The 25,195-nt window shown below is 45.8% G+C and overlaps 1 protein-coding gene across 4 annotated transcripts in view; it reads right to left on the reverse strand.

The window, feature by feature from the left end:
• LOC147677997 (meckelin-like) overlaps nucleotides 1–25,195 on the reverse strand; it is a 275,453-nt gene that overhangs the window by 227,779 nt on the left and 22,479 nt on the right. For all 4 annotated transcript variants that reach the window (XR_015302475.1, XR_015302474.1, XM_086945878.1 and 1 more), the window contains exon 2: nucleotides 12,230–12,306. Coding sequence is in view for 2 of the 4 variants with exons in the window: in XM_086945878.1 (XP_086802004.1) it covers nucleotides 12,230–12,306 (77 nt within the window). In the remaining 2 variants the exon portion in view is untranslated. The remainder of the gene's footprint in view (nucleotides 1–12,229; nucleotides 12,307–25,195) is intronic.

Genomic DNA, 25,195 nt, shown 5'->3' on the forward strand with positions numbered 1-25,195 from the left:
TGGGGGGGGTGGGGGGGCGCGCGGCGGAGGGGAGACTCCTTTCTCTGTCAGCTGTGCGCTTAAAAGTCTCTTATAATTAATCACCATCCGAGATGCATTCTGTGTTTAAACAATAATTCACTGCGTTCTTACTCGTGCAGGTTCCTCTTTTTAAATCGTTTTCATAGTTTCTGTTCCCTTCTTTTGCTCCAGTGCAACATCATACACAGGGAATGGCTGTCTCCTGATAATAAGTGCAAAGTGCGCAATGATATGCTTCATGCAAATAGTTGGCCCAATTCCTTCTGTGTTCTTTTATGGAGAAAAGATTCATGTTATGTCCGACGGTTTACTCTCTTCATTGCTGCCTGAAAGTATTTTTGTCTTGGTGGTTTTTGGTGTGATTCCCAAAGTATTGCATTGTTACTTGAAAGTACAGTAATCCTTTGTACACTAAAGTAGCATTTAATTCAGCGTTAGCATTGATTTTAATACCAGCGCCAGGACACCTCCGGGTAACAGAGCGCTCTACAAATGTGCCAAATAAATAAATAAATAAAAAATACTAGATGGGAAGTTATTCTATTTTTTGCAGTTTTATATAGCGCCAACTCGACCCGATGGTATTGGAGTGCTTTACATGAGCATCAGTTACATTATATAAGGGCACATTCATATTTTGTAGGCGCAGGGAGATTAAGTGATTGCCAAGAGTCACATGATGTTGTGCTGAAGCCAAGACTTGATCCTGGTTCCCTAGCTCCAAAGTCAGTAGCTCTGGACATTTATTTGACATCCAGGGGCCTATGTAGGAGAAAATGCCAGCGCGTGGTGCTATGTCAAATTTGGCAGCGCTGCGCTCCGACATTTTCTAACTGCAGGGATGCGCAGTATTTACAAAAATACGGAGCACCCCTGTGTTTCTCCTAGGGCTGGCGCAAAAAAAGCTGCCTAGCGCCAGTACAGGCCCCTTGCAGCCAAGTTGCAAGGGTGCCAGCGCTGCAGGGGCTATTGTTTATGTGCAGGAAGGGACACTTTCCTGCACATAAACAATCAATAATGGCAATTTGCTGTTTCTATGTGGGCTGCAGCACACATAGAAAGAGCAAACAATAAGGAGAAATAGATACTTTCTTGTTGTGTCACCATTTTAAGACCAGGAATTACCTGGTCTTAGTTTTTGCTCTGCACCGGCTTTGTAAATCTGGGCAGCGTCAAAAAGCAATGGGTGTTGCAGTGGAAGGCCCACAGCAACACCCATTGACCGCCCCTTGGCTGCAAAGGACTGTGGCAGAAAGCGGTATATTTACAAGGTGGAGTTAAGCCACATTAAGTGGCTTAGCACCATCTTGTAAATATGGGAAATGGAGCATGGGAACGTCACTGGAGTATCAAAAAAGTGACGCTACGGTGGCAAAAGGGGCTTGTAAATATGCCCCCCAGTGCGTTGTAATCAGGGATTTATAAAACATAGGACTTTATATATGTTTGACCTCACCCTTAGTCTACATAAGCAACAGATCTTCTATCCTATGCTTTTTTTTAAAACTTCCTCTACATCTTTTCTCTTCCACTTAGAGGACAATTTCAAGCTGCACAGTACAAGGATCCCCTAAATTAATGGGCCCGACTCACTGATTCAGACTAGTAATAGCACTGTTGCACCACGCAAATACAATTTTTTTCAGTAAATAATCTTAAAACCTGAGAAAAGTGGGTAAAAAAGTGCATGATTTTCACAATTCCAGGGAAATTATGCTCACATTTAGCATCTGCTTTTGAGAAAAGTGATACATTTGAGCAGTGAGGAAAGGTCTGGGGTTCACATGCAGGTCACTGTGTGAGGGTCATGATGCGAGGAGGGTGTTGGAACGGCGGCCAAGTTCTATGGCTGCTGGGGGGTGTGGGTGTGCCCTCTGGATCTCAACCATGCCTGCAGGTGGTCTTACAATCCCCTGTGCGTCTGGTGGACCCAGCTCCATGAGGTAACACCAAGTGTGAGTGACAAAACCTTGTTAATGGCCAGGTCTGTGCCGGCCCCCAACTCCTGATCGGACTCTGAGTACTCAGTCAGGCACAGTGAACGCCCTTATAGAGCCACCCTTATAGAGCCACCCTTATAGAGCCACCCTAATAGAGCGTCATAGGTGTCGGGCTCTTTCTGTCAGTCAATCATTCCGAGTTTTCCGTGCTGCCACTTGCAGAGCAAAAAGCTAAACCCTAACCAATTGTAGTTGAATTATCTGACCTTCAAACACAGAAGTTCTGCCCCAAGATCACAGAAGTGTCTGAGCTGCAGGACTAATGTGTAGGTGCTCCTCGTCCTAGGGTGGCCAGTACACCCCTCCCAAAAAAAACAATATGCTCCCTCAAGGGGTATTTTTCACCTTAAGAGTGCATTTTAACCAGTAAATGTTAGAACAAAAACACTTTAAATGGGTTACAAAGTTTCCCTGATGATCATAGCATAGTGTGTCGTGGGTGCGGGCTTTTGCAGATTCTTAAAACATGAGCTGGTGGCCTGCATTTCTCTCTGGGAAAGGTGGAAATCCTACAAGGGTGTCTTGCCTTTGAATTCCAGTCCGTTTCCTGCAGCACGGGGGAAGGCGCGCGCCGCACAACAAAATGGCGAAGCACCTAGTTCTGCACAATGGTGCACAGATTACTAATATTGCTTTGACCTGTCCTGGTCGCTCCGATTCCTGGATTTTTTAATCAGGTGTCCGTGAGTCACGGAGCGGGTCTGGCGGACTCGGAGAAGGTCCATCGACAGTCAGTCTAAGGGTACCCTCTAGTCTAAGGGTACTGCTGTGACTTTGTGTAAAGTTCCACTTCCAGAAAAATATCAAAGTGACATTAAACATCAGGTATAGCTACATTGATTAATTTACACCCACCCGGTCTTTGCACTGTGCACCTGACAAATCTGTTGCTGTGAGTGAAGTTCATTCTGGCCTTAGAAAAATCTCATGAACATGCAGTGATAAACAGGGATCTCGGCCTTGCATGTACATAAACATGAAATAAAGCTGGCACCAAAAGACTTCGGCAGTGAGACAAGTTATTGCAACATTGCTGATATTTTCAATCAGAATATGTTTTCCCGGACCTTGCGGTCTGTGCAAGGCATGGGGTTAGTCGTGAGGGGGTGACACCATGAGTTACCGCACTGGGTGACACCAACCCTAGTGACGCCACTGATTAAGGGTATATGGCACCGCAGGGCTAATGTACTGAAATGTGTGAGAAGGTAGAACAAGTTCAGTTCACGAGTCCAGTCATTAATTATCGGAAGACTAACAATTCTAAAAAAAGATCCCATTCTAAATCTTATTAGTAAACCCCAATCTCAGCCCCCAGGAACAGCTGCCAGATATGCCTGAATAAAAAATGTGGTTAATGATTGATCATTAACTAACAGTCTGAATGTTTTTGACATCTGGTTATTTCCTGTTATCATTAAACAGGTCGCTGGTGCCCAGAATAAGGATGAAAAGCTGAGTTGGCCCTGCAGCAGTTCCATACTGCGTGGGCGCTCAGTCCAGCCCTTACCATCTCTCTGGGCATCGTTTACCGCTGGCTGACACTAGCAGCTGCTGACCCCCTCTTTAGGCGGAAAGCCCGGGAAGGCTCCACAGGGTCACCCCGCTTCTGTTCCCAGGGTGCATTGCGGATGGGCATTGTTGCTCTTCCCCTCTCTGTGTTTTTAACAATGGGGTGCCCGCTCTGCTCACGCACGCGGCGGCTCCCATTGTTCTGGAAGAGTCCATTGTTTCTGCCAGGGAAGAGGGACAGCCGGGCCAATTCAAGGGCACGATAGCGCTTTGGGATAATGTGCCTGTTGCAACGATCTATGAACAAAATCTCGGACACACATTTAAGGTAGCTGAGGACGTCCGTGCACCTGCGGCAGAAATCTATCTAGCTGCCATCTGCAAACCACAGGGTCAAGTCTTGGTAAAATAGCTCAGTGGATTGATGTTCCCGCTGCAATAATCTAGGTGCAGCCGAGGTCACATATACTCTCAAATCTCATTAATATAGTTTGATAAATTATAGTTCCTGGCTCTTAACCTGCCGATAGTGGTTTTTAATCCCAGTAATATAGTTAAGTGGGGCCATGCTCCTGCTGCTGTTCGTCCAAAGTTCCACTGCCTTGGTGTTGACTTGGCTCACTATCTTTCAAAGGTGGATAAAGGGAGAGCCATTGACTCTGGTTATGTCACCGGCTATTTTCAGTGATAAGCAAAAGGGATGTGGTAATAAGTGCTACAGTTAAAACGAGCGTCACCCTGCAGCCGATGATGAGTGGGAGGGCGGGGGCTGCCTGCGCATGCGCGCCACTCTGCAGTTTCGTTTTGCCGAGCGCGAGGCCGGACAAGAGAAGTGCCGCATGAAGTCCCGGGTCCCAGGAGGGGGCCCGGGTGAAGACCAGCGGGGAGACTGCGGGGCCCCCATGCCTATGGGGAGAACTCCGCTTCTTGGTAGAGGAGCTCGAGTGTTCTGCGGGGCTCCCTTGGCAGATGGTGCGAGCCCGAGCCTGACTCCGGTAAGGTAAGGGGGGGGGGGGCTGTGTGCCGTGTGCCTGTATGTGTGTGCATGCGCGCGCCTGTGTGTGTGTGTGTGCGTGCATGCAGAGGGGTGGGGGCTGGCTGTGTCTGTGTGAGCAGGGGCTGGCTGTGAGTTACTCTGCGCAAGCGCGTCAGAGAGGCGCGCTCCCGCGGTGAAATCTGGAAGGGAAAAGCGCGTGGGAGATCGCCGTCTTACATTCCCCCAGACACGCCAGCAAAAGATGTCTTCGTAGACACAAAGCATGCTTCGCATGCTTTTTAGGTCTGCTCGCCCTAAAAAGGAATGCTAATTCCATGGCAATGATTGGCACCGCCATTATAGTCAGTCAGACTTATCTCAAAAACCCCACAAAGTTCAAAGAATTTGCATTATAATGTTAAACTTACCATTATCCCTCAGAGAGACACAAATGCATCAGGGACACCCACCAATTGTCAAGGATGAGCAGTATTATGCAAGAATCAATGTTATGTCAGGGACAGGCACAATCAAATCAAAAAGTCGATAATATATCAAAAATGGACAACATTCTGGCGAGGCAACTTTTATGCTTTGGAAAATCACAACACCGACCATGGATGTAAAGTTCATCAACCCTAAACATTGACAGGATGTGTGAGGAGACAAAATAGGATAACTTATGTAAATCAGGGTCCAAACTTCCTTACTTCTGCAATGTATATTGTGTTATATTAAGTTATTTGATGTCATGTACTTTTTTATTGCGCATTCTCACCAGTCGCACAGCACTGCAGCACTCTTGTCCTTTTTGGTTCTGGAATTGTTATTGACCGAATTAAAGTGGGCTTTTGACATTGCATTGGTTTGTGTTTTATTATGTCTGAAGTACAGCCGGAGGTTGTCTGGTGTTGGATTGTACTGGATAGCGGCAACCTAGATCCTGTTATGCATCAGTGTGCGTCATTATGTGCATAGACTCATGGACCAAAGGACACTGCTCTTGCAGTGGGTTATATGATGCTACAATGCAAACATTTACAACGCATGCTTTTACAACATGGTTTTTACATCGCAACTACCATTACATCGCATGATTTTACAACGCATGCCGTTACAAAACATTTTTAAAAACTACCATTACAACACATTCCATTACATGGCATACCATCACAACGCATACCATTACAACGCATACCATTACAACGCATAATACTTTTAGGGCAACAGTAGGGTAAGTGTTGGATAGAGTAGGGATAACAATTACTATTCCCACTCCAGTGAGTGCAACAGTAAGGTAAGTGTTGGATAGTGTAGGGGTAAAATACGTACCTTTTCCTTTGCTGCGAATCTCTCCTCTGTCCTCTTCAGGTCTGCTACAGCACTGGAAGCACTCAGGCTTCTGGGCTCTTCCAGCCAATCACAACGCTGCAGAAGCAGTGTCTTGATTGGTCTGAGCATCCTGTTTGGATGCTCATGCAGTGCCTGGGGTGGCTCAGCATGTTCTCCACGTGGCTGTGCAACATAGCCTAATGCAGTACATGCCAAGTGTGCATGACGGTTTGGCCGGCCCCAGATGGGCAAACTGTCACGTGCACTTAGAGGGGTGCAAACCACTCCTCAGTCTTCTTGACGTCACAGAGCCCAGTCCCGCCCCACCTGGCGCTGAGTGCCGCATAGAAAAAAAAAATGATAATAACATCCTGTTATTATCAATTTCTTTTTCTTTTGTGCACTGTTTAAATAGTAGTGCGGTGACGCTCCTCCGCCTTAGTGATGGAGCCCCCACTGAAAGCAAACTGAGTCGGACTTCCAATTATGCACTGCATTATAGTTTGTTCTATTATTACATTTGTGTGTGTGTACTTCATAGCAATACATCGAAATAGTTAAGGGCCAGATGGAACAATTGCCTGCTGAAAGAAACATGTTTAATAAACGATAATTACCAACCCCGCCCACCACAGCCACCATTCGATTCAGAGAGCATACTGCCGTCTGTAGGAATTGTACAGCGGTATTGGAGATGGAGAGTAAACCATGTGCAACCCATGAAGAATGTCTTAAATACACGAGCTTTCTTCTTAGTAACCTGCTGCACGTGTTTTTAAACAAATATTATGCATTTCTGACCATGTCATTGGAATTTTTTTACTGTGAATAGGAATTTGTGTTTTTAATTTGTTGTATGTGTTGTGCTTTTATGGATATGGCCCTATCCGAATAAAGTTTTTGAACTGAACTGTAGAGTATTTTCTCAAAAGATACTTTCTTGCACCAAAGGGTGTTAAGAATGGTTATATCAATGTTAGCTGTCTATTTGAGCTGCTCTCAAATAGACAGGCTCACCTTTTGAAAATGTGCCAAGAATGCACAGCAGGATACTCCAGTTTGGTCTGGATTACAAGCTATACACAATTATCATTTAGGATGATATGATGGTTCATCACTGGCAAATATTCAATGGATGGAACAGTTACAACAGAGAGAAAAAAGTCATGCTCAACCCCTTCAAATAGAAGGGCCTTCCATCCACTGTAACTCTAAAATCCCTGATTCAGATAGCACGCCTTTCCTATTCAGGAATTCTTATTTAAAAAGACTGAAATGCTTCATGAAACAAAAGTGATTAGAGATGCAAAGTACTACGATTTATTAAAGACTAGCTTACCCGTCGCGCGTTGCTGCGATCTCAAAAGAAAGGAACTTTAAGGAAACTTGTTATGATAACATTTAAATTACATTGTGTCATTTTTATTGAAACGTATTCATTTTAATATGGAAAACATTTTAAAGTGTTGTTTTAATTCTGTTTATTTATTCGAGTGCTTTTGAATACATGGTATTTTTTGTTTTTCCGTCTGGTGCGTACACGAATAAAACAGACTTTTTTCCGACGCGAGAGCTGGCCACATACAGTTGTCCATGTGAGAAGCACAGATTCTCCAAATCTAGTCCACACACTTGCAGCGATTGTCCTTGTGCTTTGTTGATGGTCATTGCAGTGGCGTCACTAGGGGGGTGCGGGGGGTGCGGACCGCACCGGGTGACACCAGTCACAAGGGGTGACACCGACGTGTGGGTGTTTCGTGTCAAGGCAGACTTTGTGAAGGTTCATTTTGCAGGGAGTTTCTATTGGTATTAATTATCACGCACAGCCTTTGTTGGCGCTGCTGCGATGTTTTTGAAAATAACCCAAACAGGTTATGTAGTAAATTTGATAAATCTAGAGGACCCAACCATGGGGGTGGGGGGGTGGGGGGGGGGGGGGGCGCGCCGCGCGCGGCGGAGGGGAGACTCCTTTCTCTGTCAGCTGTGCGCTTAAAAGTCTCTTATAATTAATCACCATCCGAGATGCATTCTGTGTTTAAACAATAATTCACTGCGTTCTTACTCGTGCAGGTTCCTCTTTTTAAATCGTTTTCATAGTTTCTGTTCCCTTCTTTTGCTCCAGTGCAACATCATACACAGGGAATGGCTGTCTCCTGATAATAAGTGCAAAGTGCGCAATGATATGCTTCATGCAAATAGTTGGCCCAATTCCTTCTGTGTTCTTTTATGGAGAAAAGATTCATGTTATGTCCGACGGTTTACTCTCTTCATTGCTGCCTGAAAGTATTTTTGTCTTGGTGGTTTTTGGTGTGATTCCCAAAGTATTGCATTGTTACTTGAAAGTACAGTAATCCTTTGTACACTAAAGTAGCATTTAATTCAGCGTTAGCATTGATTTTAATACCAGCGCCAGGACACCTCCGGGTAACAGAGCGCTCTACAAATGTGCCAAATAAATAAATAAATAAAAAATACTAGATGGGAAGTTATTCTATTTTTTGCAGTTTTATATAGCGCCAAATCGACCCGATGGTATTGGAGTGCTTTACATGAGCATCAGTTACATTATATAAGGGCACATTCATATTTTGTAGGCGCAGGGAGATTAAGTGATTGCCAAGAGTCACATGATGTTGTGCTGAAGCCAAGACTTGATCCTGGTTCCCTAGCTCCAAAGTCAGTAGCTCTGGACATTTATTTGACATCCAGGGGCCTATGTAGGAGAAAATGCCAGCGCGTGGTGCTATGTCAAATTTGGCAGCGCTGCGCTCCGACATTTTCTAACTGCAGGGATGCGCAGTATTTACAAAAATACGGAGCACCCCTGTGTTTCTCCTAGGGCTGGCGCAAAAAAAGCTGCCTAGCGCCAGTACAGGCCCCTTGCAGCCAAGTTGCAAGGGTGCCTGCGCTGCAGGGGCTATTGTTTATGTGCAGGAAGGGACACTTTCCTGCACATAAACAATCAATAATGGCAATTTGCTGTTTCTATGTGGGCTGCAGCACACATAGAAAGAGCAAACAATGAGGAGAAATAGATACTTTCTTGTTGTGTCACCATTTTAAGACCAGGAATTACCTGGTCTTAGTTTTTGCTCTGCACCGGCTTTGTAAATCTGGGCAGCGTCAAAAAGCAATGGGTGTTGCAGTGGAAGGCCCACAGCAACACCCATTGACCGCCCCTTGGCTGCAAAGGACTGTGGCAGAAAGCGGTATATTTACAAGGTGGAGTTAAGCCACATTAAGTGGCTTAGCACCATCTTGTAAATATGGGAAATGGAGCATGGGAACGTCACTGGAGTATCAAAAAAGTGACGCTACGGTGGCAAAAGGGGCTTGTAAATATGCCCCCCAGTGCGTTGTAATCAGGGATTTATAAAACATAGGACTTTATATATGTTTGACCTCACCCTTAGTCTACATAGGCAACAGATCTTCTATCCTATGCTTTTTTTTAAAACTTCCTCTGCATCTTTTCTCTTCCACTTAGAGGACAATTTCAAGCTGCACAGTACAAGGATCCCCTAAATTAATGGGCCCGACTCACTGATTCAGACTAGTAATAGCACTGTTGCACCACGCAAATACAATTTTTTTCAGTAAATAATCTTAAAACCTGAGAAAAGTGGGTAAAAAAGTGCATGATTTTCACAATTCCAGGGAAATTATGCTCACATTTAGCATCTGCTTTTGAGAAAAGTGATACATTTGAGCAGTGAGGAAAGGTCTGGGGTTCACATGCAGGTCACTGTGTGAGGGTCATGATGCGAGGAGGGTGTTGGAACGGCGGCCAAGTTCTATGGCTGCTGGGGGGTGTGGGTGTGCCCTCTGGATCTCAACCATGCCTGCAGGTGGTCTTACAATCCCCTGTGCGTCTGGTGGACCCAGCTCCATGAGGTAACACCAAGTGTGAGTGACAAAACCTTGTTAATGGCCAGGTCTGTGCCGGCCCCCAACTCCTGATCGGACTCTGAGTACTCAGTCAGGCACAGTGAACGCCCTTATAGAGCCACCCTTATAGAGCCACCCTTATAGAGCCACCCTAATAGAGCGTCATAGGTGTCGGGCTCTTTCTGTCAGTCAATCATTCCGAGTTTTCCGTGCTGCCACTTGCAGAGCAAAAAGCTAAACCCTAACCAATTGTAGTTGAATTATCTGACCTTCAAACACAGAAGTTCTGCCCCAAGATCACAGAAGTGTCTGAGCTGCAGGACTAATGTGTAGGTGCTCCTCGTCCTAGGGTGGCCAGTACACCCCTCCCAAAAAAACCAATATGCTCCCTCAAGGGGTATTTTTCACCTTAAGAGTGCATTTTAACCAGTAAATGTTAGAACAAAAACACTTTAAATGGGTTACAAAGTTTCCCTGATGATCATAGCATAGTGTGTCGTGGGTGCGGGCGTTTGCAGATTCTTAAAACATGAGCTGGTGGCCTGCATTTCTCTCTGGGAAAGGTGGAAATCCTACAAGGGTGTCTTGCCTTTGAATTCCAGTCCGTTTCCTGCAGCACGGGGGAAGGCGCGCGCCGCACAACAAAATGGCGAAGCACCTAGTTCTGCACAATGGTGCACAGATTACTAATATTGCTTTGACCTGTCCTGGTCGCTCCGATTCCTGGATTTTTTAATCAGGTGTCCGTGAGTCACGGAGCGGGTCTGGCGGACTCGGAGAAGGTCCATCGACAGTCAGTCTAAGGGTACCCTCTAGTCTAAGGGTACTGCTGTGACTTTGTGTAAAGTTCCACTTCCAGAAAAATATCAAAGTGACATTAAACATCAGGTATAGCTACATTGATTAATTTACACCCACCCGGTCTTTGCACTGTGCACCTGACAAATCTGTTGCTGTGAGTGAAGTTCATTCTGGCCTTAGAAAAATCTCATGAACATGCAGTGATAAACAGGGATCTCGGCCTTGCATGTACATAAACATGAAATAAAGCTGGCACCAAAAGACTTCGGCAGTGAGACAAGTTATTGCAACATTGCTGATATTTTCAATCAGAATATGTTTTCCCGGACCTTGCGGTCTGTGCAAGGCATGGGGTTAGTCGTGAGGGGGTGACACCATGAGTTACCGCACTGGGTGACACCAACCCTAGTGACGCCACTGCCCCACGGCGCAAAGTAACGCAATGCGCTGCTTCGCATTACTTTTACGTTATTTCCAGTGCTAACCAAGTTTAGCGCTGGAAAGTTCATTAGGAAAAAAGATTTTGCGCCATTTTGCGTCACTTTTGTGATGCAAACACGGTGTAAAATTTTACTAAATCTCCCCCTTCATGTTCAAACAGATACCTGGCACCATTCTGGCAGTGGCTGTGAAGGAAATGAAAATGCTTCCTTCACAGACTGCAATTCCAACTTCCCTGCATTACTGCACAGATCGCATGCATCCAGTCTCCCTCAGACTGATCTGAGAGGAGCAGTCAAACATTTACTTCGCTTCGGAGACCAGGCGAGGCTGGAGAAGACTTGGCAAGTGAGAGCTTCCCTTAGTGACACCACAGCAAAACCAACATTTGTTCTTCATTGTTGTGATGCAAAAACACTGAGGTCCCGATTCACAAAGGGACTTACGACTCAAAGTTACAAGTGCGGAATCTCTGTACTGAGCACTGCAGTGCAGAGATGTCACCCAAAGAGTGAAGATTCTGCCAGGAGTGTGAAGATTCCTCATTCCTAACTTTACAAATGGCTTTTTGTGATTCGGGCCCTGAATGTCTGGCTGGGTTGGAATTCACTATTCCCATGAATGGCTTGCAATAGAAGCCATATACAATACAAGAATTAGAGACCGGGTTAATTACAATTATGATGGGCTTCCCTATATCACAAGTGGTGGCTCCTCCGCTAAGGCGGAGGTGCATCGCCCCACTGCTCTTAGAGAAGTGAAAAGGGGAAAAATAAAATGGTGACATGGTTAATATCCTTTCATTTTTGGTTGTTGTGGGCTGGGTTTGGGCGGGGCGGGTTAGGCTGGTGGCTCAGGGTGCGAGGAGGAATGGATTGTGGACACTAAGTGCGCATGACTGCTTGGCTGGTCGTTTCAGCCAGCCAAGCAGTCATGCACACTTTGCATATTCCCCCCCAGGCTGCAATGGTCAGACTGGTATGAAAAATGCAAAGGCTCCCTTTCCCGATCTGACTCCAGAGTCACAGCGCTCAGACCAATCCCAACGCTGCATTGCAGTGTTGTGTTTGGCTCAGGGGAGCCAGTGTGCCGGGTGCTTCCTGCAGCTTCTTCTAGACTGGAGTCAGGAAGAGCAGAGAAGCAGAAGAGAGATGCGGTTGTTGGAAAAGGTACGGGTTTATTTTTAGATTTTCACCCCCTGTCCACCCCTTTACTCCCGTTTCATACCAACCGCCACTGTATATCACATATTACTTACAGCACAGGATGTACACGTCACCAAAGGAGAGCCCAGGTCTTCTTCTCTGTAGCCAGATGCACAGGTACATTTTAGACCTAAAAAAAGGACACGAAAATATTGATTTACACCTTATTCAGTCATATCTTACAGTCCAGATTTACAAAATCTGACAATTCGTCCTGCGTATATACTATGTTTATGTATAAAATGTAGACAAAATCGAGCTAAATATTTCTGCTGCGACCCCCAGTTTAAGCTAATCTAAAGATGCAGACTATAAACAGTTGCAATATTACCCCACAATTTCATGGACTACACACATAAAACCTAAGTCTTGTAAATATGTGTACCCCTTTTAGCATTAGAGCTTTTATGCCTCTTTGTGCCCATGGAGCGAAAGTTCATGTAGTATTTTTCTCCAAATGATACAAATATAAAACGTAGCCTTTATAAAAAAAAATGACATTAAAACAAATGGCATTAAAATAGATATATTTTGTAACATGTGGCCTACAGTTCTTTGTAACTTATTTCCCTGAGTAGGAGTGTAGTTCTCTAATGCCTTATGGACAATAAGGATGGTAACCCTATGCATGTTACACAAGTGGGTATATTTGTACAAACACAAACCCATAACACTGTAGTAGGTGTAGTAAAAATAGTTAAAATGTCATTGCTATCGTTGGAAAAAATAGTCAAATGTGTTTAAGGTTAATTGGGCTCTATTCGTCACATTTGGGGTGAGTAACAGTTGTGCTTGTTATGTGGAAGGATGGTGAATACCAGCAATGAAACTGCAGATCTCTAAGCAGTGCTGCTGGCCAACATGCCAATGTCCAATATAGGAGGTGTGATCTGATTGACTAATTTAAAGTTCAATAGTGGGCAGTTCGGAGAGGAGGAGCCAAGATGGCGACCTGAACGGACGCTCGATTCCCGGCTCCGCTGGCTAGTGCGCTCTGCACCCACATCCTGCTCGCTTATCCGAGATTCAACAGCCGCGGACAGTAGCCACGATCGCGCTGATGCTCTGGGTGTTTTTCCGGTGTCCCTGCCTGCCGGATTCCCGTAGATAGCGCCGTGCCGGGCGCTGGGCTCCATGGCCGCGCTCTGAGACCGGCGCCGCCCCCGGCCATCGCGGACCCTCAGGACGGCTGCCGCCTGCTGCGACCCTGGGACTGCGATCATCCCTGTTTATTGGAGCCGGTGCTGGGGACTTGGGACGGAATTTTAGAGCGACACTCAACAGCCCCGTCTCGGCGGGTCGAAGTGTTGAGGAGCGGTGTTCGCTTCAGTTCTCGCTCCATTGGCCGACGCTGCAACTGGCCCGCGGCGGCCATTGAGCGGGTCGCCTCACGACTTGTCCGCTCGGCTCCTGCGACTAGCCCCGAGTTCCCTGGGTCCACTGTGGTTTCCTCCCGGTGTGCAGCCCCCTCCTTCCTGGATGTCCGGAATGGCGGCTGCCTCTTCCACAGCGCTGATGGCTGACTCGCCCGCTGGCATTACTTCACCGCTCGACGGTGCCCTGGGGGCGCCATTACAACACCCGCCGAGTACGGAGAGGCAGCCCAATGCTCAGATAGAGCTGACATGCCGGGATATTGTAGATGCACTCGTTGAACTCAGGGTGGAAATGCGGGCACTTTCTGTGCGGTTTGGGGACCGGATAGACGGAGCGGTGCAACGGCTGCAACGGAACTGTTTGGCTGACCCCTGGCACGGTGCGAAATCGACCTTCCCAGCTGACACGGGCACGGTGGATACTGTGGCGCCGGCCGCTGCCGGTGAGGTGACGATTGCTTCCCGGAGCTGCGATTCCGGCGCAGGACGGCTTGGTGACTTTGACGGGGTTACAATGTTGCAGTTCCCTGCGGAACTTGGAACTTTGTTTCTAGGATTGATGCTGAGCTCCCGGCCCTCACTGCCGCTACATCCCCCTGCGGTTACTGCCTCCCGAGTGCCCTTTCTCCAGCTTTGGCCCGAATCTCGACTCTGGTATTCGGGGTTACTTTTTCTGATTGTTTGCTGCTCGGCAGCTGCTGCTGGACGTCCATTTTGCCTCTTCTTCCCTCCTCCTCATCGGCGGCGGCCATTTTGCTTTCAGGTACTTTGTGGAGCTGGCCTCCCTCGGTTGCCGAGTCTGAAGGGACGCTCACGCTCTGGCCCGGGCTGATATGCTGAACTTTATGACCAGGACTGAAAGGTTGGCGGGGACTCGGAACGGAAAATTGTGATTCTATGCTGCAATGTGCGACTTACTAGGCCTCGCCCCATCTTATATTATACCACGATAGTAACTGCTTATTAGAATTTCCGGGGCGGTGGTGGATTGTATGGCGGGTCTGTTCAGTGATATTGGTGACTGGGCTTTACTACATGTGTTAGATACAGTGACGGGTGGTGATGGGTTGGGACTGATTCGGTTCCCCTTGCCTGCTTCCTTAGAGTCGCTCCTCCTCTCCTGCATGACGCTGGTTGTTTATTCCGCAAGGTACTAGGGTTGCAGGTGACTGGGAGTCCGGGAGGTCGATTACTGGGTGGGCTCCTCCCCGCCATCTCCCCCTATTTGGGAGTGGTAGATTAGCTTGTTCTTTTCTCCCTCCCTATAGTCAAAAGTGACATTTTCCTTCTTTTCACCTTTCTTCCTTCTTTTGGCGTTTCTTGCTGTCTCCTTCTCTCTTTTCCGACTTTTCTTCTTCCTAAATTTCGGGTTTATAGGGCGACAGGCACGCTGCTAGAGGGGGGGTAGGCCATAGCCTCTGCATGTGTGTAGGGTGGGGGGTTATATTTCCTTTTTGTTAGTTTCTATGGGACCGGTTTTATTCTTCTATGATTTCACCTTTTTGCCCATGGTAGGGAGTGCTGGGTGTTGGGTGGCAGTGGTAGTGTTACTGGGTTATAGACGCTACTTTGTAACGTGGATATTGTGTTACCATCCTGCCTGGCGGGGACTTGCTTGTTGATACGCGAATTGCTTGCTGTAGTTGCTAATGTCGTGTCCCACCTACATGGACCTTGTTTTTCTTTCTTATTTTGCTAGTACGGATCACTACGGCCTGTGTGACAGCTGCATACCAAAAAACTTTAAAATTTAACCTTCATTCATCCTGCGCCACGGTGCTGCGTTATCCTCCAGTTTTCTTCCCCTCAATGTAAACGGTTCTGATGCAGTACTGGGTCGCCATAATGTATGCTTTAGTGCTCGACTGAGTGTTCGAGGCCGGCCGGATGGTTGTAGGCCCGTATTTGTTACTTTTCCATGTGCACAATAAAGGTTTTCAAAAATTAAAAAAAAAAAAAAAAATAGTGGGCAGTTCACAGTACACCTATATGCATGTGTGCACCACACATGCACACACACACACACACTGCATACAATACAAATTAAAAAGGACACAGTTTAAGAGTAGTTGTTGTTGCAAACTAAAACAGAAAAATCACTGATATTCCCAAAGTTTTTTTTCGGACCACAATCCATAACTCGCACTAGTGCCACGCAAACCATAACTTGCGCACCAAATAAAATACTCATGACCTCAACCTTAATGCAACAGATGCAATTACAAATGGGGTAAATAATCTCGCAGATGAGATTACATATCATGTTACATTTACCAATTTGAAAGAGATAACTATGAATGTAATATTTATTGGTTTGAGTATGTGTTGTTGTGAGAAATTGTGTTATTAGCTTCAGAGGATGAGGGTCCTTTCACAAGTAATACAACTGTGATCTCCTGTACTTGAAACGGTATAGAGACAAAATATCGACTCCAAAATATCGACTGGACATAATATCGAGTTTAAAATATAGACTGGACAAAATATCGACTGGACATAATATCGAGTACAAAAATATCGTTTTTCAGGTAAGTGAAGTAATATCGACTGTATAAAATATAGATAGCAAAAATATCGATTTTTTAATAATATATAATATTTTATAGTGTATTTTTATGTAATAATATGTGTGAATAGTGTGTATTAATGTTATAAAATATTTTATTACATGAATTTTGTTTTGATAATAATTGCGTAATGTAATTCTGTAGCGGGTTGTGGGTTTATAGGGGAATAGGGTGGGAAGTAATTTAATAATAATTAATTAATTAATATATGTTTGTTAATATTTTTAATTATTAATTAATTGATAATTAATTAATATTAATTAGTTAATTAATTAATATAATTTTGAATATATTTTGTATTAGTAAATAATTGTTAATTAATTGTAATTAGTTAATTACATTAATTAGAGTACATTTTTTATATATATAATTTTGTGTTATTTTTAAGTAATTAATTTTGATAACATAATATTAATTATTAAAATAATTACACCTAATGTTGTAATATATTTACTTTATTGTTATTGTTAATTAATAATTAATTGGTAATTAAATAATATTGATACATTTTGGGTAAAGGAGCATTTTTAGGGTTCAGGGTAATTTTTCAGTTCATGGGTAAAGGGGTATTTTTAGGGTTCAGGGTCAGTTTTCAGTTCATGGGTAAAGGGGTATTTTTAGGGTTCAGGGTCAGTTTTCAGTTCATGGGTAAAGGGGTATTTTTAGGGTTCAGGGTCAGTTTTCAGGTCATGGGTAAAGGGGTATTTTTAGGGTTCAGGGTCAGTTTTCAGGTCATGGGTAAAGGGGTATTTTTAGGGTTCAGGGTCAGTTTTCAGGTCATGGGTAAAGGGGTATTTTTAGGGTTCAGGGTCAGTTTTCAGTTCATGGGTAAAGGGGTATTTTTAGGGTTTAGGGTCAGTTTTCAGGTCATGGGTAAAGGGGTATTTTTAGGGTTCAGGGTCAGTTTTCAGCTCATGGGTAAAGGGGTATTTTTAGGGTTCAGGGTCAGTTTTGGGTTTTTGGGTAAAGGGGTATTTTTAGGGTTCAGGGTCAGTTTTGGGTTTTTGGGTAAAGGGGTATTTTTAGGGTTCAGGGTCAACAAATCAGATTTTAAAAAATTATTTTTATTATTTTCATTTATTATTTTATTATTATAATTTAATTTAAGTCGTTTTAAGTATATTTTAGTAATTAAAATTTAATATTAATTTAATTTAACACTGTTTTTAATAAAGTCGATATTTTTTACATCTATATTTTTGTTAAAGATATTTTGTACTCGATATTTTTGTACTTACCTGTTTGTAGATACAAACTCGATATTTTGACTGTCGATATTTTGTCCACGATATTTTGGCAAGTCGATATTTTGTCAGTCGATATTATTTCAGTGATCCACTTGAAACCAAGTATCCCTTTGTAGCACTTGACTTTCTCATGTGAGTTAATCAAATAGTGGCGGTTGGCATGTCCCAAGGGTGGTAGGGCTGGTGAGACATTGATTTTTTTATTTTTTTAAATAAAACAACTTGCCTGCAAGCACAATGCAACGTCATCTTCCTCCTAGATGGTCTTCTCGAGGGAGGCAGACAGGCTCCAAATTCCCTTCAATCCTAGTGTTGCTCTCACCAGCATGAGAACAGTGCTAGGATTGGTGGGAGCAGCCTCACTTGGTGCTCCACAGCCCTCTGGAGGCTTTGGCTTTCTCTAACTTAGCTGTCCTAAGACAGCTGGGGTAGAGAGGTTTAAAATACACATGTGAGGCTGGCCGTCGCAAGACGGCCGGCCAAAAAAGACATGCGCTCTTTAAACTGAAAATGCCCTGCTCTCTCTGCTGTTGTCATTCAGCAGCGACATGCCCCTGTTCTGGCGCTCCATTCGGGTCAGGGTAAAAAAAAAAAGAAAATGGTAATTAATTCACTTCATTACCATTTTGTCTTTCTAGGGGCATTTTAGTGGGGCGATGCCCCTCCGCTCAAATGGAAGAGATGCCCCTGCAATCAAAGCTGTCCAAGGCCTACTCAGTGGAGGTGGTTTGGGCTTGACCCTCAGTCCTCTGGTATGCAAAAAACACCCAAAAAATCATTGTCCAGTTGGTGATGTCACATTAAAGAAGAAAAAGTGCTTTATAACACACAATACTCACTACTGCACATTAATTTACGAATGAACGCATGATGGTATGTGGATATTCTTATGGTGATGCCTTCTTAAACTTTTCAATGCGTCAGACGGCCCCCAGCTGTCCGACGTCACGCTGGGCGTGTGCGGTGGCCATCCGATCTGCGCATGCGTCTGATTGGGCCGCACCCCGGCGTAATGTCTGCTGCAGCGGAAAGGGTTAACTGTTCACATTCCTAACAAGCCCTGAACACTAACATCGCAATTTTTCCCAACATTGCTAGAAACAATAACATGGAGTGTAGTTATTAAAAATAAGGCGGGTCTACTGGCTTCGTCAGGGTGCCACCTCAATAATAAAAGCAGAAATATGTTGTAATAAATGTAATACATTACCAATAAACCCTCTAAGGATGGTACCACCTCATTATGACAGTCATTAAGACATTAGGTAATGAACTACTGTAACTGTCAATTTAGCCTTTTGGTGGCCTATATTAAGGTAGGTATTGATTCCTAGTAAACTTTGCCATTGTAAGTGGAGCACTTCAATTGTCTATAAATTGCATGCATGCGTCTTCTGTCTGCTTTTACACATGATACTAAGCAACCTTTGGACCCACAAACAGAGAGCCCTACGTTCTACAGAGATGAAGCTAACAACCCTAACTTTAGGACTACTTAAGAAGGGGCTGGAAAAGGTTCCCCATATCATTTGTTTTACCACCTGTTTGACTTATGGTGCCATGAAGAATTATGCTGAGAGGGGCCAGCAGGGCTCCTGGGTGCCCCTAAACACATTGAACTGGTGCTGTAGTGCCCCTGCCCTTCTGGGCATTGTATGCTGAAGTTGAAAATAAGGTAGCTCCAAAGCATTCTGGAGCGCACCTTTGTTTACTGGCGGTGTGTTTTTCCAAGACACAACTTGAGCCATACTAAAATCTATTTCTTTTTGTTATTATGTTTTCTGATGGCTCACCCAATACCCGGCCTGAAAATGAGCCACGCTGAAGGCCAGCCTGCAAACCCCGTCCAGATGGCTCCATGCCCAGCTAACACTGTTTGGGAGCCAGTGTGAGAGCTGGCAATCTTCCTTCTCCCGCTAGAGCCGGAACACAGCTCCTTTGGCTCTCAAGCTTCTACTGGAGAGTGTCAAAGCACAGTGTTGGCCCAGAGGACTCCTCACCTCATAGGCCTATCCAGGTTGGCTCTGGGACTCCCTGTACCTGGGGGTGAAATGTCACAGAGTTCTGCTCTTTGCTCAGGGCATTGAGTTGGGAGCGTGTTATGTTATGTTAGGGAGTATTTATATAGCGCCTATCACCGCCGGTCTCTAAGCGCTTACCAGAACAAAAACATAACACACTAATGCTCCTAGAACCTCAGTTGTTCCACCTCCTATATTGTCATGAAAGCCCTTCTAAAAAGATAGGTTTTTAATTTCTTTCTGAAGGGTAGAAGCTGCGATTCCTCCTTCAAGGTGGACGGGAGCTCATTCCACAGCTGCGGGAGAAGCACAGACAAGGCCCTGCCCCCTTTGGTCTTTAATTTGAACCTAGGTTGAATCAGGTTGAAGGTTGTTCCTGAGCGCAAGGGTCTCCCGGGAATATACCTCTTCAGACGTTGTTTTATGTACTCTGGGGCTCTCCCAAAAAGAGCCTTATGGGCCACACAGAGACATTTGAACTGGACTCGGAATTTCACTGGAAGCCAATGCAGCTTCTGAAGCAGGGGGGATGCGTGCGAGTTTCTACGCACAGAATGGATCAGCCTGGCTGCATCGTTCTGTATTACCTGCAGCTTTCTCAGCAGGTCGCGCTTTAGACTTCGGGTTATGGCGGTCCTCGGAAAGATGGCAGTCCTCTGGGATAATTTTTATTCCAATGAGGGGGGCCACACAGAGGCGGGACTGGCCATAGCGGGCATTGGCATTTGCCTGGTGGGCTGGAAGGGTTGGGGTCTGTTTTGTTTCAAGGGCCCGGTTTAGCAGCGATGCTACAATATCGGACCCCAGTAACAAAAGCAGCAGTGCTGGGGGACGGGTTTAAGCAGCATTGCTTCAAGCTCGCTTGTCCAGGACCCCCTCGCCCCACCCCCAGCCGCCTGACAAATCCAGTCCTAACCTGGATGCACATGGCCCTTTTTGTGCTGCTGCTTGTGCCCCTGAGGAGATGGGAGGATCTGTGGACAGTTCAAGGAGTATACAGATGGGTGCCATGCGTGTCCGATCCCTCGAGGAGACTAATCTTTGCCCCCATTTCTCTGGCCCTGTTGAGATTTTGTTGACAGAGAATGTGGTCTTTGGCTCAGAGTGGCACCCTTGAGCCACCAATAGTGGTTTCTTCAGGCCTCTTAATTTTGGCTTTTTTGGGGGAGAATGATTTTTACTGCTCTCCCTCCTCACACAAGACCGGTATTCGGTCTGGATGCCTGGTACATCTCCTAGGACTGGGGTTTCTCTCAGCAGCAACCCTAGGAACCCAAAGTAGACTGCCCTCCCTGCCTACACCCTCCAGGTTCTGCAGCCTCTTTTTACCACTAACAGGGCACCCGAGTCAGAGGAAGCCAGGGTACCACCCTCCATCTGTATGTTTAACTCATGCAGGACCAGTCCACAGAAGATTCAAGAGAGCTTTCCTAAATCACTACCAGCGGGCACATCCCACTACTGTCCCCAAAGGGTGTGGAGGGGGGGAAGTGTCACTCGCCATGAGAACCACATCCTAGTCCTTGGATGGCAACTAAAATCAAATGTCCTTCACTCCAACTTTGTGATAGTGGTCAGGTGTCTTCTCTCTTCCAGCTGCCCATTCCTCTAGCATTGCTTTGCCCAGGTCCCAACTGCTCCTATACATCTTTCCCTTTTGGATGCATTTGTAAGTGGCAGTGGAAATTTCTAGGAGGTAGGACCCTCCGCCCAATACTAGGGTAGTACATCATCTCTGCTTCAACCCTCCTACACAGCATTTTGAAAATGTCCAAGATGGTGCATCGAAGTGGTCTGTTCCAAGACATTATCTGAGAGCCTGATCCTCGCCCCAACTGCCAGAGCTACCGGTACCTTCCCACTGAAACATCAAATGGCATCCCCTTCTGCAACTGGCTTTAAAGGTCTAGCTAACCTCTCTTGTTTCTGTGGCATTTTACCCTTGCCAGGCAGGTACAGTGTGAAAAGTAATTAGCACATGCAGATTCCTTCCCCTCTCTTTTCTCCCCCAGGAACAAGCTTATTTACTGACAAATGCCCTTTTGTGTGGGTATGCCTTTGATCCTGCAGCAGAGTAATAAACTTTGTCCAGCAAGATAGTTCCAACAATACAATCTTATCAAGAGAGGAATCAGAGAAAAATGATTAATCTTGGAAGTGCCACAAGGAGTGCAGACATGGAAATTGAGTTCAGATCTGATCTAAAGGCCTTCTGTGTATGTGCTTTACCCACTCATGGAACATCTGCCAATGTTAGGAGCAGTGCTGCACAACAAATGATTGATGGAATGCAGAAGGAATCAAACATTCACCCCCAGTCAAAAGATTTGGGTTGAATCATTCGTTCTTTTGCTCACCATGCCACCCAAATTTGGACCCAGCCATATGCAAATCAGTCTTTACCCTGCTCCTAATGGGAACAGTCCAGCCTGAACTGCCAAGCCAGATCCTCCCTGAACCGGAAACAAGCATCCTGGGACCGTTTTCGGGGTACCACTCGGCATCCTCCAGCCTACATTGAAACCAGTGGCACAGCGAGCACGGGACCCACATCTGGGCATACCCATCCCATGGCACCGCCAAGCAGTGGGGATGAGGAGGCTCTGATATTTTGCACGATCAAACAGCTGGAGACTCTACCATGATTGATGTCACCACATTTGGATATATAATTTTGAGTGAGACATTTGATTTTTGTACATTCAAGAAGCAGAAAAGTAAACTAGCATTGGCTCAGTGATTTATTGGTCTCACAAAGATGGCAGATATTAAAGGGTGGCATGGGATAATGTTTGCCATTTTATTGGCTCCTTTATTTGCAGTTGATTTAAATGATCAAAACAAACGTGTGTGCAGATGCATAAGCTATTTGAAGAGTATTCTGTAATACATGAAGATGTATGGGTGAAAATGTGTTATCACAAAAGAAACTTCAAAGCCAAATTGCAAGGTTCCATGTGATTAATTCCAAAGTAGAACTGGCAATGTGCTTATCCTCTGTTTATCCTGACGTGTTTCGGCTCTCCTCGTGAGCCTTGTTCACAGGTGTACGAGGTTACTGAGTAAAGTGACCACATCATTTAAATACGGGCAGTAGTAGTCCCTAAAGCATACATTAACCAGCATACACTTCGAATAGAATATTCTATGTTTTTCTCCACAGTAGTAGTGCATATTACATCGAGGTCAAAAACCATCAAAACACTGCAGCTGCAGTAGTATAGTTCGTAGTGCAACATTACTGGCAAAATATCTGAAATTGCCCTTTAAAGCACAGGGATCAGAAAGAGGCAGTCACACACACCTCTTTCCTCCCTTGCTTACCTCATATTAGTTAAATTAATGTGAGGGGACCACCACTCCCCCAGGAGCTGACCGCTCCCACCAAGCAAAAGCCAACATAACTTCACTTTCTGAAAGCCAGAACTGTCAAACCGCTCTGGCTTGCAGAAAGTGGGGTGTTCATCTGTTTCCCTGCACACAACAATGCGTGCAGTGAAACAGGTGAACACATTGCTCCCCCAAGCTCCTGCTTGCAGGAGAAATGCCGGCTCCCACAGGTGTCAGGAGCCGGCTGGGACTGCCTGGGCCTTGAAGATCCCATTGCAGTCCTGGGGAAGAGTAGGAATAGGGAAAATAAAGTTTAGAAAGAAGCAGAATAAAGGTCAGCTACAAGCAGCAATAGGCAATATAAAGGAGAGAAATGAGCAGAAAGGGGCAGAGTAAAGGTCCGAAACTAGCACAAAGAGGCAGAATGAAGGTCAGAACCTAGCAGAAAAAGGCAAAATAGAGGTCAGAAGTGAGAAGCAAGAGGCAGAATGAAAGTTAGAAACTAATACAAAGATGCAGAATAAATGTCAGCAACGAGCAGAAAGAAGCAAAATACAGGTCAGCAATGAGCAGCAAGAGGCAAGTTAAAGGTCAGAAATTAGCTGAAAGAGGCTGAATAAAGGTCAAAATTAACCCTGGGCAAAGCACAACGCTACGCTCGTGTAGTTTGCGATGTTTGCGCTACTTTGCACTATGCGAACTGCACGTAGCACAGTGCAAACACGCGTAGCGTAGTGCAGCGGTCATTTTTTGCTTGCTCAAGGTCCTCAACATCAAGTTGGCGACCGCGAGCAAGCAAAATGACATCCCAGCAAGACTTTTTCCTTGTTCGCGATCAGCAACATCAAGTTGCCGATTGTGAGCATGGAAAATAATCCTCCCAGCGAGATTCTCAATGCGGGGAGGTGAGGTTTTTCATTGCGAGTGGTCGCGTATGCCCGTGACCGCTTGTGATGAGAAACTACCAGTCCGCGTGGGACACCGCGTGATATATACCCCAAGCTACTTGAAACCCGCATCCGTGACGATCAGCTGCGAGGCCCAAGCTTGACTCCTCTGCTCGCCACATATGGAGAACAGGATGGATTTGGATGGGTTAGCACATAGTCTGAAGGTCTCCCCAAATATCCGAAAGATCTGGAGCACCAGTGGCCCAGAGGCCCAAGGATCTGATATGAAGAAGAAATTGTCATCAGCATATAGCGCGATCCTATCCGAGCACTCCAGCGACCAGTCCAGCACTCGGAAGACAGAATCCAGGCGCAGCCACGCTGCCAATGGCTCGATAGCTAAGGTGAATAAAAGCGGGGAAAGGGGGAACCCCTGTCTCGTTCCCCTGTGAATGGGGAAGGGAGCCGAACAATATCCGGCCATACGACCCGCGACGGTGAGGTTTATACATAATAGTTTTGCGTAGGTTCGAAAACGAGGTCCCAGGTTGACAGCCTCTAAGAGTTTAAAAAGGTAGGTCCAGCTCAACAAATAAAATTCCTTATCAAATGTCTGTCAACAAGACCGCCGTGGGGCGACCCAGACGGTGGGCTTCCACCACAGCATTATGGGCCGTCTAATGTTGTGTCTGGTGGTGCGTTGTGGCATAAAACCAGACTGATCTGGATGCACCAGATCTTGGATACACGTGCGGAGGCGGTTGGCCAGGACCTTCTCTAGCAATTTAGGCTCGAAATTCAACAGGGATATGGGGCGACACGAACCCAGATGTTCTGGAACGTGGCCCGGCTTGAGGAAGACTACGATTTAGGCATGTCACCAATCTCTTGGTAGAATACACTACTCTGAGGCCTTGTGTTGCACCCTGAGTAGACCAGGGATGGGAGTCCCCATATGGGGGTGCATGAAATCGCACGCGAACCTGTTTGGGTCAGGTGCACGTCCCGGGTGTGTATTGGATAGCGCTGTCTGCAGCTCGTCCAGGGAGATGGGCTTATCTAGGGCATTGCCCTGTTCAGTCGAGAGGCAGCAAGGAGGGATATCTGAGAAAAAGTCATCTATAAGAGGTTCTGCTATTACTTTGTGTTCTTCATACAGTGCCACAAAGAAATTGGCAAAGGCCTGAACCACCACCTCGGGGAGGCACACATATCACCATCTGGGGACCTCAATAGGGGAACCTGCATTGGGGACGCTCTGGCCTAGCATAGCCATGGAGCATCTGGCTAGACTTGTCGCCCCATTGATAAATACTATATTGGGTCGCCAACCAGGCCTCTTTGGTGCTATCAGTGAGCATCTGATGCAGCTGCTGCTGAACATGCAGCAGATTGCGGCGGGGGCCGGTGTCAGAGCCCTCCACCATTAGGGAATGCAGATTGACCGGTCTGTCTTCCAGCTCCTGTATCTCCTGCAGCGCCATTTTTCCCCCGTGCGATAGCTTATATCCGTCCCTCTAATCATGGGTTTAAAAGCCTCCTATAGGATGACCAAGGACGGGGAAGTTCTGACATTGAAACTGAAATA

This window comes from Lissotriton vulgaris, chromosome 12, assembly GCF_964263255.1.
Source record: "Lissotriton vulgaris chromosome 12, aLisVul1.2, whole genome shotgun sequence".
In the NCBI taxonomy this organism is placed as follows: Eukaryota; Metazoa; Chordata; class Amphibia; order Caudata; family Salamandridae; genus Lissotriton; species Lissotriton vulgaris.